At 48.4% G+C, this 14629-nt stretch overlaps 1 protein-coding gene across 1 annotated transcript in view; it reads right to left on the reverse strand.

The window, feature by feature from the left end:
- TONSL (tonsoku like, DNA repair protein) overlaps positions 1–14629 on the reverse strand; it is a 59896-nt gene that overhangs the window by 30513 nt on the left and 14754 nt on the right. The window contains 6 exon segments of the mRNA XM_087931889.1: positions 3368–3440; positions 6762–6851; positions 7684–7745; positions 10178–10373; positions 12371–12496; positions 13981–14133. Of these exon segments, the coding sequence (XP_087788015.1) occupies positions 3368–3440; positions 6762–6851; positions 7684–7745; positions 10178–10373; positions 12371–12496; positions 13981–14133 (700 nt within the window).

Here is a 14629-nt window from a genome sequence, read left to right on the forward strand (position 1 = left end):
TAGCCATGAAAGACAGCTGGGTGACTTTTTGACCAATCACCAGGGAGACAAGGAGTTCTAGTCCCACCTTAGCCATGAAAGTAGGTGGGTGACTTTGGACCAATCACCAGGAGACAAGGAGTTCTAGTCCCGCCTTAGCCATGAAAGACAGCTGGGTGACTTTTGACCAATCACCAGGAAACAAGGAGTTCTAGTCCCACCTTAGCCATGAAAGTAGGGTGGGTGACTTTTGACCAATCCCCAGGAGACAAGGATTTCTAGTCCCTACTTGTAGGCATGAAAGACAGCTGGGTGACTTTTGACCAATCCCCAGGAGACAAGGGATTCTAGTCCCACCTTAGCCATGAAAGTAGGTGGGTGACTTTTGACCAATCCCCAGGAGACAAGGATTCTAGTCCCGCCTTAGGCATGAAAGACAGCTGGGTGACTTTTTGACCAATCACCAGGAGACAAGGAGTTCTAGTCCCACCTTAGCCATGAAAGACAGCTGGGTGACTTTTGACCAATCACCAGGAGACAAGGAGTTCTAGTCCCACCTTATATGAAAGACAGCTGGGTGACTTTGGACCAATCACCAGGAGACAAAGAGTTCTAGTCCCACCTTAGCCATGAAAGACAGCTGGGTGACTTTTGACCAATCCCCAGGAGACAAGGATTTCTAGTCCCGCCTTAGGCATGAAAGACAGCTGGGTGACTTTTGACCAATCACCAGGAGACAAGGAGTTCTAGTCCCACCTTAGCCATGAAAGTAGGTGGGTGGCTTTTGACCAATCACCAGGAGACAAGGAGTTCTAGTCCCGCCTTAGGCATGAAAGACAGCTGGGTGACTTTTGACCAATCCCCAGGAGACAAGGAGTTCTAGTCCCACCTTAGCCATGAAAGACAGCTGGGTGACTTTTGACCAATCACCAGGGAGACAAGGTTCTAGTCCCACCTTAAGGTAGGTGGGTGACTTTGGACCAATCCCAGGAGGCAAGGAGTTCTAGTCCCGCCTTAGCCATGAAAGTAGACTTTCAATCCCCAGGAGACAAGGAGTTCTAGTCCCACCTTAGCCATGAAAGTAGGTGGGTGACTTTGGACCAATCCCCAGGAGGCAAGGAGTTCTAGTCCCGCCTTAGCCATGAAAGTAGGTGGGTGACTTTGGACCAATCCCCAGGAGGCAAGGAGTTCTAGTCCCGCCTTAGGCATAAAACTATCTGGGTGACTTTGGGGCAATTATTCTTTCTCAGCCCTCCCTGCCTACCTCACAGGGTTGTCGTGGTTGTGGAGAAAATAGGAAGGAAGAGTTGCTTTATAAAAATAATCAATGCAGGATAAAAATTAGATTACTTTTAGTGACTTTTTTGGGTTTTTTTACTGTGACCGCTCTGGCCAACACTAAATGAGGTTGTCTGCTCTCCAGAGAGTGTACATCATCTACATGCACACATCAAAATAAATTACATTGAAATCATATAATAAATTAAAATAAAATAAATACAATAAAACAAGTAAACCAGCAAAGGGCAGAGAGATTAGCAAGGCCAGGACGGCCGTATGGCGAAGAAAAAGAACCTCAGGCGCTGGTGGCTAGACCAGGGATCTCCAAGCTTGGCCCTTTAAGGCTTGTGGACTTCAACTCCCAGAGTTCTTCAGCCCCTCAATCTTGGCCACTTTAAGAGCTTTGCTGGCTGAGGAACTCTGGGTATTGAAGTCCCCACCTTCTCCTGACCTCTGGCTGGTCATCGCTCTCAAACAAAGCCGCGCCACTCCTGACACACTCACGCTTGCCCACCCGTGATCTCCCCCTCAGCAACCCACCCACCCACCGCCCCCGGGGCCTCCTCACCTTGGCATTGCATGGCAGCAGCACCGAGGCGCCTCTCTGGATGAGGAGCTCGGCCACCTCGAAGTGGCCGCAGTTGAGGGCGTCGTGCAAGGGGGTGATGCCCTCGCAGCCCGGGCCCCCGGGGTCATCGATGCTGGCGCCGTGGTCCAACAGCAAGCGGACGGTCTCTGGAGGAGGCAAGGAAGTTCGCGTCCCAACACTGTCCTCCGTACGGAATAACAGGGTTGGAGGGCACCTCGGAGGTCTTCTAGTCCAGCCAGGAAATCTTATATACCGTTTCATACCGGTGGCTGCCTACTCACCCACAATTTCTGGAGGCCAGCTGTTCCACTGGTTAATTGTCCTCCACTCTTATGGAGTTTCCCCTTAATTTTCAGTGGCTTCTCTCCTTGACTGGGTTTCCATCAAAATGGCAATATTAAAGAATTGGAAGGGGGACCTTGGAGGTCTTCTAGTCCAACCCCTGCTCAAGCAGGAAACCCCTACACCGTTTCAGACCAACGGCTGTCCAACCTCTTGTTAATAACCTGCAGCGTTGGGGCACCCAAAATGCTGGTGGCCAGCTGTTCCGCTGGTTAATTGTCCTCACCGTTGGGAAATTCCTCCTTAATTCCGGGTTGCTTCTCTTCTTGGTTAGTTTCCATCAAAAGGACAGAAAACAAGAATTGGAAGGGACCTTGGAGGTCCTCTAGTCCAACCTCCTGCTTAAGCAGGAGACCCCATACCAGTGGTGGTTAACCTTTTGGGGCTACTATGCCAAAAATTGTGCACGTGCTGGCACGCTCATGTGCCAGCACCCTGAAGGCAATGCACATGCGCCCCCCACACCCCCTACGCATCGCTTGCAACCGCCCCCACCCCATTACCTGCACTGTGCCTCACAGCTGATTTTCAGCTGGTTTGAGGCCTTTTTCGGCCTCCCAAAGGAAGGCTTCTGCAGGCTTCTGCAGGCCGAAAACTAGGCCTGTTTCGCCACTTCCCGTTTTTCCGAAAATACCAGAAGTGATGAAATGAGGCTAGTTTTCGCCTGCAAAGCTCTGCAGAAGCTCTCGAGCCTCTGGAAGGCCGAAAAACCCGCGAAAATCAGCTGTGAGGCACGCATGCGCAGTGAGATACGTTTGCCTGCAGCTGGCGTGCCGGCACCAATGGCTCTGTGTGCCACCTCAGGGCCCTATACCAAGGCTCTTCAAACTTGGCGAGTGTAAGACTTGTGGACTTCAACTCCCAGAATTCCTGAGCTAACATGACTGGAGGAGGAGGAATTCTGGAGGAGGAATTCTGGGAGTTGAAGTCCACAAGTCTTCAAGCTGTCAAGTTTGAAGACCCCTGCGCTAGACCATTTCAGACAAACGGTCGTCCAGTCTTAAAAACCTTCAGTGTTGGAGCAGCCACAACTTCTGGTGGCCAGGTGTTCCACTGGTTAATTGCCCTCCCTGTCAGGAAATTCCTCCTTAATTCAATATTGCTTCTCTCCTTGATGAGTTTCCATCGGTTGCTTCTTGTCCAGAACCCCCTCCCCGGTTTTCAGTCTCCGCTTACCCAGGTGCCCATGGTTGCAGGCCTCGTGAAGAGGGGTCCATCCGCAATAATCCCGGGGATTTACTGGATGCTCCTGGCACAGAAAGAGGAAAGGAAGTTTGAAGGTTTGGGCAAAAAAAAAAGGACCTTTTTAAAAAATTCAATCCGAGTTTGCACTATCGCTCTGTTGGAAACTCTTCTCGTAGGTTTTAATTTCATTTCTCCTTCCAAGCGGGGAGGCCCAGTTCTGACTAACTTGGAAGCAGGAAGGGAAAAGGTTCCTTATGCAGGAATTTCACAGCCTCCTTTCTGAATATTAATTCTAAATCAGAGATGTCCAACTTCAGGAACTTAACGATCTGTGGACTTCCAACTCCCAGAATTCCCCAGCCAGCTAAGCTGGCTGGGGAATTCTGGGAGTTGGAAGTCCACCTCTTAAAAGTTGCAAGGTGGGATGTATTGTATAATTGGTTAAACAATAAGTACAGAGATTAGTGTATAACAATGAAAAAAAGATTAACAGAATAGAAATCAATACAGTAATAATGAAATATGATAAGAACAAATGATGTAAGGCAATATCACTATTGGATTGTATGTGAATATAATTAAAAATGCACACAGTGATAAATGTAATAGCGTATTATGGCATAAATAAGAAAATGATAGTTATAATCATGATGTACAACATTATGTAGTCAAAAGAGATTATACCGTATGACAGTTACAATCAGGATGTAAACTGTGATGTAAAAACAAAAAAAAGGACCTGATAGACTCAGTACACTGAAGTTGTAAAATACGATGAACAATAATCAATAAACAATAATCAATAAACAATAATGATAATCAATAAACAATAATGATGATCCAAGCTCTGTCAAGGACCTTGGAATACTCACCTCTAATGATCTAAGTGCTAGAGCCCACTGCAACTACATAGCCAAAAAGGCATTAAGAGTTGTTAACCTAATCTTACGTAGCTTTTTCTCTGGTAATATCACACTACTAACTAGAGCTTACAAAACATTTGCTAGACCAATACTCGAATACAGCTCATCAGTCTGGAACCCACATTACGTATCTGATATTAGCACAATTGAGAAAGTCCAGAAATATTTCACAAGAAGAGTTCTCCACTCCTCTACTCGTTGTAGAATACCTTATGCCACCAGACTTGAAATTCTAGAACTAGAAAACCTTGAATTACGCCGTCTTCGGTCTGATTTAAGCATGGTATATAAAATCATACATTGCAATGTCCTACCTGTCAATGAATACTTCAGCTTCAACCATAACAACACAAGAGCACACAACAGATACAAACTCAAGGTTAACCGCACCAAACTTGATTGCAGGAAATGCGACTTCAGGAACAGAGTGGTCAATGTCTGGAATACTCTACCCGACTCTGTAGTTTCTTCCCCAAACCCCAAAACTTTAACCTTAGACTGTCTACTATTGACCTCACCCTTTCCTAAGAGGCCTGTAAGGGGCGTGCATAAGCGCACCAATGTGCCTACCGTCCCTGTCCTATTGTTTCTTTTATTTTTCTTTTATTTTTCTTATATGTACCCATTTCATGTATTCATAATTATGTATACACTTATACTTATTATCTTGTAAACAATTGACAAATAAAATAAATAAATAAATAATGAAAAAATGTACAATAAAAATGTTTTTTTTTAAAAAAGTTGCAAGGTTGCACACACCTGCCCTAATCGGCAACGCCCGCAAAGACTGAAAATGCATTTTGTTAGAATGCTGGCTGCCTGGGGAATTCTGGGAGTTGAAGTCCACAGGTCTTAAAAGTGGCCAAGGTTGGACAACTCTGCGCTACAGGTTGGTCATTTGAAGAATTGTTTTGGTCAACTGTGAAGTGTGAGCTTAGGGGAAAAACGGGCTGTTCCTTCACGCTGGCACCTGTCCTCCCACCAACTCTCATGCTTCTCCAGTCTAGGCGAAGGCAAAAGATTTTGGCTTGAACTGGACACGAAGCTGGGGTGCCCCAGAAGGGAAACAGGCCCCTCCCACCTGACATCAAGCATGGGGCTCCCCTCCCCCACATTCCCTCGGCCCTCTTTCCTGCAAGTCCAAAACCGGACCTGGGTATTTTATGGACCTCGGGACACATCAGGCGCCTTTGCCTGCCCTGGCCCAGCCTGCCTGAGGTCCACTGGGACTTAGAAAATAAAATAGATATAATAGAGGTAAAATAGATTAGATTAGATTAGATTAGATTAGATTAGATTAGATAGAGATACTGTAGATAGGTAGGTAGGTAGATAAATGATACTGAGATAAGATAGACAGACAGATATAGATACTGTAGATAGATGGGTAGGTAGATAAATGATAGATACAGAGATAAGATAAGATAAGATAGATAGATAGATAGATAGATAGATAGATAGACAGACAGACAGACAGACAGACAGACAGGTAGATATAGATAGGTAAAATGACAGATACAGAGATAAGATAGATATAGATAGGTAGATAAATGACAGATACAGAGATAAGATAGATATAGGTAGGTAGATAAATGATAGCACAGAGATAAGATAGATATAGATAAATGATAAACAGATAGAGATAGGTGATAGATAAAGATATAGAAATTAGATAATAAGTAGGTAGTTTGATAGACAGATGATAGATGATATAGAGATAAAATAAATTAGATATATAGATGATAGAAATAAGATAATAAGTAGGTAGATATAGATAAAATAGAGAGATATAGAGATAGAGATAAGAGATAGATAAGATAGATTGATACTAGGTAGGTAGGTAATATAGATGGATAATAGGTAGATAAAGATATAGATATTAGATAGATAATAGGTAGGTAGATAAAATAGATAAACGATAAACAGATAGACAGAGAGGTGATAGATATATAGAGAGAGATAAGGTAGATATATAATAGGTAGGTAGATATATAATAGGTAGGTAGGTAGATGATAGATATAGAGATAAGATAGATTAGATAGATATAGATAGATGATAGAGAGATAAGATTGATAGATAAGGTAGGTAGGTAGGTATAGATAAAATAGATAAATGATAAACAGATAGGTGATAGATGATAGACAAAGATAGAGATAAGACAGATAAATAATAGACAGATACATAAAGATAGATAGATAGGTAGGTAGATAGATGGATAGATAAACAAACCTTCATTGTCATTTTTTACTGTGGGCACACTGGCACACATTAAAAATGAAAATGTTGCCTGCTCTCAAAAGTGTGCCCATACGTTACACACATACATAAAATCTAAATAAACTGGTGGCAGAATTAAGTTCGGCTCATTGGTTCGGCCGTTCACAACCGTCCCGATTTCTCGTGTGACCTCCCCCTCTCAGGAAAATGAGTGGCCCACCCCCGCCCACCGCAGACTGACCTTCTCCAGGAAATACTGGACCTGGCGCAGATTCCCTTCGATGCAGGCGCGGTGCAGCAGAGTCTCGCCCTTGTCGTTGCGCTGGTTCCACTGGGGAAAAAAAGAGTCCCCACCCCGCCAATGCCACGTGTTATCCCTTCCGCGGGAATAACAAGCGCCCGCCTGCCACGCCAGCCCAAAGCCCAGGGGTCAAAGGAGCAGCCCACGGTAGGAGGAGAAGGGATGGCCGAGTCCCTTGGGGCGGAGTCAAACGAGGATTCAGCCTAGAATCCTGACATGGTCACCGCCTCCCTTGAATTCCGTTCACTCCGATCTGTTGCTGAGCAGCTGCTGCTAAAATTCCTGCGCAGAGGCCGGTGAGGGCGAAGCCTTTTTGCTGCGGTGTGCCGAAAAAAGCGTGTGCATGCCGGCACCACAATGCAATGCGCTCCGCCCCCCTGCGCATGCAACACCCTCCCCCCGCCCCCTTACCTGCACTGCACATATGTGCGGCCTCGCAGCTGATTTTCGGTCCATTTTGAGCCTGTTTTCGCTCTCCCAGAGGCTCCAGGGAAACCTCTGCAGCCTCGGGAGGCCGACAAACGGGCCTTCCGGAAATACTGGAAGTGCCGAAATGGGCCCGTTTTCGGCCTCCCGAGGCTGCAGAGGCTTCCTCGAGCCTCCAGGAAGGTGAAAGCGGCTTCAAACGGGCCGAAATCAGCTGGGAGGTGCGCGCATGCGCAGTGCAGGTAAGTTAGGCTGGAGCTCGCCTGCCTGTACAAATGGCTCTGCGTGCCACCTGTGGCACGCGCGCCATAGGTTCACCATCACAGACATAGGCGGTCGAGGGATAAGTCAGCTTAATTGGACCTTCACATGGTGGGTGGGGGGAGATCTTTCACACCTGAAGCCCACCCCACCTAATCAAAGTTTCTGGGCTCACCTTACTGACTCTGCGCCGTCCAGGGACTGTTTTGCTGTAGCCTTCCATGTCCTCCTCTTCGTCTGGAAGAGAAACAAGGGGGTCAGTGGAAGCAATCGGGGCTCCAACATCCTCCTGGGTGGATCCCCCCGCCCCCAGAAGGCTCAAAGGCAGAGACCCTCTCAAGCCCCTGCAAATGCCGCTCCACACAATCTCCGTGTCTCTCTCTTATACGACATCTTCTCACGTCATCCTGGTCTCCGCTAGTGGTTGTGTTTGGGGGCTGTTTTTCAGACAAACCCAAGAGAGGGTTGCCCCAGAGGTGCTTCCCCCCCCCCCAGAGGTAACTGGACTCTCTAGTTTTTTTCTTTTGAAGATGTTTCGCTTCTCATCCAAGAAGCTTCTTCAGCTCTGACTGGACGGTGGGGAACGGAAGGCTTGATATTCCTTGCAGACAGAATTGGTCATTTGCATCCTTTTAGAGGGTCGTTGAGGCCACTTGGGGGCTTATCTGTGTCCTCCGGTGTGAAAAAGAGGTCAAAGAGGCCATCTACACTATGTCCAAACTGAACATCCCTCCCTCAACAGAGGGGGAGGGATATGACGTCATCTATCTCCAGTCTACAACTGAGTCCTTTCCGCAGTTCCAAGAAGGCTCCACACCCATTTGCACCACTCGGGTAACTATGAGGGCATAGATAAACCTCCAAGTGGCCTCAATGACTCTCTAAAAAGAACGCAAATGACCAGCTTTCTGCAAGTATAAATCCTTCCATTCCCCACCATCCAATCAGAGCTGAAGAAGCTTCCTGGATGAGAAGGGAAACGTCTTCAAAGGAAACCCAGAAAAGCCCAGTTGCCTCTTGAGGGAAGAAAGAGAAAAAAGCACCTTTGGGACAACCAGGACTTGGATGACAGAGAATCTCCGTAGACACCAAGAGAGGGTGGATGCAGGAAATGCCACGGGGATGAAACCACGTCTTGTTTGGTGGCTCCCCATCCTGGCATTTCCGAGCGTGGTTGTGTGGGAACGTCTTCCTGGCTTCCTCAGTCAAGGACAGACTCCAGGAACACAGCCAGGACTACAGAGCTGTCATTGGAAAGGGATAGGCTTTTCCCTGGCACAGGCCGTTGCCCGGTTGCCTTTAGACTGACCGGGGAGAGCCTGGGCTAACCTGGATTAAGGTGGCCTCCTCCTTCCTGCCTTCCTCCTTCCGCTGGAACTCACAAATCCCCGATTCGAGATGGCACAGGAGACAACTCCAATACTTCATCAAGGGGAAGGGCTACCCGTTATCGGAGGCCTCTTGGGTAAAGAGGAGGAACATCCAGGCCGATCGCCTTACGGCAAGATTCCATACAGAAAATCCAGCCAAGTCTAGGGGGACGTTTGCAACCCTAAACTGTACATCTGCACTCAATTCGTTTTGGCTTTATACCGTTAAGAAGTGAGAGGAGCCGAATGTCAACTCGTAAAACATTCCTAGGCCTGTTTTAGTAGTTGCCATTAAAAAAAAAGGGTGGGGTGGGGTGGAGAGGAAGGCATTCTGGAAGAGCAGTGCAGCAAAGCAAAAGTACATTCCAACTCTTCTCTTTAAAAGGCTGTAACTAAACTACCAGAGCTTTTGCCAGCGAATATATTTAATTGGAGAACGTGATTGGATGACACCCAGCCTGTGAACGGGCTCAGTTGGAGAATCTGATTTATGACACACCCGGGGGGTGGAGGGGGAGAAACAGGGTCCCAGGGGTTGTAAATGACGTAGGCCAGAGTTGGCTTCATACAGGGCAGGGCCAGTGGGTCGCCTCTAATGAATCCTTTGAAGGTTTTTGAAGTTGGGCTTGAGAATCGTGATTTAATTAGGGCGATTGCTGGAATCCTGACACGTTAATTACATTCTTGATGAATTTATTTTTTGATGTACACGGAGAGCTTCTGCATCAAAGACAAACTCCTTGTGTGCCCAATCACACCTGGCCAATAAAGAATTATTCTAATTCTAAAGAATTCTAATTGTGACCGTTTGGACAAGCCAGGAAAATCGCAGCCTGCCCTTTGACCAATGCCCACCCGGAATGGCGAGACATTAAAAACTGGACTCCTTACAGATAAGTCTTCAACTTACAATAATTCATTCAGTGACCGTTTGAAGTTACCAATGGCACTGGGGGGAAAAAAATTCACACTTATGACCGGTGCAGCATCCCCGCGATCGAAATTCAGGCGTTTGGCACAACTGACTCCTATTTATGATGGTCCCAGAGTCACGAGATCCCCTTTTGTGACCTTCTGCCAAGCAAAGTCAAGAGGGAAGCCGGATTCGCTTAACGGCCGTGCGACTCACTTAACATCTACAGTGGTTCACTTAACAACCGTGGCAAGGAAGGTCATAAAAAGCTAGGCAAAACTTACTTTAGAAAAACTGGGCTCAATGGTGGCCATACATAGAAGACTGAGCTGCTTGCCCAGGACCAAAAGAACCGTCTTCCCGCACGCCACCCATGAGGCTCTCACCACTCTCGGAGAGCTCCGGGTCACTGGCCTCCAAGGCCTGGCTGTTGTGCAGCTCCTCTTCCTCGCTGCTCTCCCCGTCCGACTGACGGTCATGGGAGGCGCAGAGCGCCTGCAGACGGGCCGATGTCTCCGCCGTGACCACCGCGGGGCAGCCACATCTCTGCTGGGAGGCTTGGAGATGCCGCAGGATCTGAAGCTGGCCAAAAAACAGTCGGTGTGATCGTTTTGAAGGGCAGCTGTCAATACTGAGCCAGGTCAAGTGGACAACGAAGCATAGAGCAGCATTCTCCAAACATAACGTCAACTCTCACGAAGCGTCCTCTGACCTGCTCTCGAGTTGCCATAGGGCAACGTTGGCAAACCTTTTGGGGCTCCTGTGCCTAAAATTGTGCATGCGCTTGTACACTCGTGCTTGCGTGCCAGTGCCCAGAAAGCAATGTGCCCCTTCATGTCCCCTACGCATGTGCGTGCAATTCCCCAACCCTCCCGCTCCGCCCCCTTACCTGCACTGCGCCTCACAGCTGATTTTTCGGCCTCCCAGAGGCTTGAGGAAGGCTTCTGCAGGCTTTGCAGGCCAAAAACTAGGCCCGTTTCATCACTTCCGGTATTTCCCCCAAAACAGGAAGTGACAAAACGGGCTTAGTTTTCGGCCCGTTTGAAGCCGCTTTCGCCCTCCTGGAGGCTTGAGGGAAGCCTCTGCAGCCTCGGGGGGGGGGCGAAAAAGGGGCCCGTTTCGGCACTTCCAGTATTTCCGGAAGGCCCGTTTGTCGGCCTCCCGAGGCTGCAGAGGCTTCCCTTGAGCCTCTGGGTGAGCGAAAACGGGCTCAAAATGGACCGAAAATCAGCTGCGAGGCCGCACATATGTGCAGTGCAGGTAAGGGGGCGGGGCGAGGGTGTTGCATGCGGGGGGGCGGGGCGCATTGCATTGTGGTGCTGGCATGCACGCGCTTTCGGCACACTGCAGCAAAAAGGCTTCGACCCTCACCGGCCTCTGCGCAGGAATTTTAGCGGCTGCTCAGCGATAGATCGGAGTGAACGGAATTCAAGAGAGGCGTTGACCATGTCAGGATTCTAGGCTGAACCCACTCTCTCTGTCTCTCTCTCCCTTCCTTCCCCCCTCTCTTTGTTCTACCTACCTACCTACCTACCTACCTACCTACCTACCTACCTACCAGGTTAACAGAGTTGGAAGGGACCTTGTAGGTCATCTAGTCCAACCCCCTGCCCAAGCAAGAGACTTTACACCTTTTCTGACAGAGGGCAGTCCAGTCTCTTCTTGAAAGCTTCCAGGGATGAAGCTCCCACAACTTCTGAAGGAAGTTTCTCCTTATTTCCAGGTTGAATCTCTCCCCTTGTTCAGTTTCCATCCATTATTATTCCTTGTCTGGCCTTCGGGAGCCTTGGAAAATAGCTGACCCCCTCCTCCTATCCGTGGCAGCCCCTCAGATATTGGAAGATGCTCTCCTGTCTCCCCTGGTTCTTCTCTTCAACAGACTAGCCAGGGCCAGTTCCTGCAACTATTCATCGTATGTTTGAGCCTCCAGTCCCCTCATCATCCTGGTTGCTCTTCTCTGCACATTTCCAGAGTCTCAATCTCTTTTTTAATAGTGTGGTGACCAAAACTGGATGCTTCTTGGATGAGAAGCAAAACGTTTTCAAGCATGTCAGGGCTGGGATTCAAATTTTGTTAACAATTAGTCCTGTGGACATGGCTAGGTCAGTGTGGCCATGTGACTAGATGGGTGTGGCTTCTTCTTTTTGCAGCAAACCCCCATTTTGGGGTGAGGGGGGCTCCTGGGCCTCAGGGAAGCCTCCTGGGCAAAGCAGTAAGACAGCGAGAGGGATCTGGGCACAGCTGATCATCGGAACAGCTGATTGTCAGGGAGGGGAAAAAAAAGGAAAAACTTTAAGCAGTGACTGGGCGGGGGAGAACGCAGTCAGCGATGTTGATAAGGACTGACTGGGTGAGAGAGGGGAGGGGCCAGCCAGGGACACGATTTGCCGGTTCTCCAAACTGCACAGAATCGTAACAACCGGTTCTACGGAACTGCTTCGAACCGTAGAATCCCAACCCTGAAGCATGTCCGGTGGCCTTTTGGAGCGCGATCCTTTCCTGTTTCGGGGGCCCCTTTTCTTTTGCAAAACCGCCAAGACCAAAAGTGCCTTTTGCAAACAACGAACAACCCCGCTCACCTCCAGTTTGTGGTCGCCGGCCTTTTGTGCGGCCTCCAGAGCAGCTTGAAAACAGGGCTCCAACTCCGGGTAGCTCTTGCCAGCCTCTTCCTTGGCCAGGGCGATGTTCAGCCAGGTCTTGCCCTCCTGGCATGGGCAGAACAGAGCAGGCTTAATAGCAACAGCACCTAGGCTTATATACTGCTTCACGGTGCTTTCCAGCCCCCTCTAAGTGGTTTGGAGTCAGCCTCCGGCCCCCAACAATCTGGCTCCTCATTTTATGACCTCGGAAGGACAGAAGGCTGAGTCGACCTGGAGCCACTCAGGATCAAACTCCTGGCAGTGGGCAGACTCAGCCTGCAATACTGCATTCTCACCACTGTGCCACCACGTCTCTTTCTTTCTTCTCCTTCCTTCCATCTTTCCTTCCTTCCATCTTTCCAACTTAGCACTAGCACTTAGACTTATATACCACTTCACAGTGCTTTCCATCCCTCTCTAAGTGTTTTACAGAGTCAGCCTTGTCCCCAACAATCTGGATCCTCAATTCCACCATCTTGGAAGGACGGAAGGCTGAGTCAACCTTTAAAACAAGGAAGGAAGGAAGGAAGGAAGGAAGGAAGGAAGGAAGGAAGGAAGGAAGGAAGGAAGGAAGGAGGAGGGAGGGAGGGAGGGAGGGAGGGAGGGAGGGAGGGAAGGGAGGGAGGGAGGGAGGAAGGAAGGAAGAGCAAAAATTTATATACCACTGCACAGTGCTTTTACAGCCCTCTCTAAGCAGTTTGCAAAGTCAGCCTCTTGCCCCCCAACCATCGGGGTCCTCATTTTACCACCTCGGAAGGACGGGAGGCTGAGTCGACCTTTAGAAACAAGCAAGGAAGGAAAGAGGGAGGAAGGAAGGGGGGAGGGAAGGAAGCAAGCTCCACTTCGGAAGGATGGAAGTCTGAGTTAACCTTGAGCCACTGAGAATCAAACTGCTGGCAGTGGGCAGAGTCAGCCTGCAATACTGTATTCTAGCCACTGCACCATCATGGCCCTTCCTTCCTTCCTTCCTTCCTTCCTTCCTTCCTTCCTTCCTTCCTTCCTTCCTTCCTTCCTTCCCTTCCCTTCCCTCCCCTCCCCTCACCTCCTTCCTTCCTTCCTTCCTTCCTTCCCTTTCCTTCCTTCCCACTTAGCAACAGCACTTAAGACTTATATATCGCTTTACAGTGCTTCACAGCCCCATCTAAGCAGTTTACAGAATCAGCCTCTGGACCCCAACAATCTGGGTTCTCATTTTACCCACCCTGAAAAGATGAAAGTCAATCGTGAGCCGGTTAGGATCGAACTGTTGGCAGCCGGCAGAGTCTGCCTGCAGTACTGCATCCTAACCACTGCACAACTTTAAATGGTCTTTTAACTCAGGGGTATCCAACCTTGGCCACTTTAAGACTTGTGGACTTCAACTCTCAGAAATGAATTGATTTCTGGGAGTTGAAATCCACACGTCTTAAAGTAGCCAAGATCAGAGACCCCTGTAATTTAGCTCAAATTCTCCCTCCATGATGCTACTGTCTCAGCAACGGGAATTGCCTGGGCTGGAAAATATCCTGCAGACGGTCCCCACTCCTCCCCTCGGCTCTCTCCCCCATTACCTCCAGGGGGTTCCCACGCCGCAGGGCCAGTTCTGCCTGGTAATGCTGCACTGCTCGGACGTGGTCCTTGAGGTCCCCGTAGGTGGCGGCCAAAGAGACGTGAATCACAGCCAGTTCCTGCTCTGTCCGCCCTAGGGCCTGGGCGTGGCCCAGCTGAAAAAGTTCCCCCCACCATGTTGGGTCCTGGATATCTTCCAGAAAGAGACCCGAGTCTTTCCATCAGCCACGCTCCCCTCCCTCTGCCCAACCAAGTGGCCAAGCTGTCATCATTGACCCCACCTCTTCTGAATTTTTATTATTTTTTATAATTTTAAAATTATATAATTTAAAATTCCGTGATACGCTCCATGGGTAGGTGGGCAATCAAATCAGATAGATAGATAGATAGATAGATAGATAGATAGATAGATAGATAGATAGATAGATAGATAGATAGATAGATAGATAGATAGATAGATATAGAGCTAGATAGGTATAGAGCTAGATAGATAGATAGATATATATATAGAGAGAGAGATAGGTAGATAGAGATAGATAGATAGATAGATAGATAGATAGATAGATAGATAGATAGACAGACAGACAGACAGACAGACAGACATAGATAGATAGATAGATAGAGAGAGAGAGAGAGAGATAAGGTAGATAG

Source organism: Pseudonaja textilis, chromosome 3, assembly GCF_049901715.1.
Source record: "Pseudonaja textilis isolate UNSWEBS1 chromosome 3, rPseTex1.2, whole genome shotgun sequence".
In the NCBI taxonomy this organism is placed as follows: Eukaryota; Metazoa; Chordata; class Lepidosauria; order Squamata; family Elapidae; genus Pseudonaja; species Pseudonaja textilis.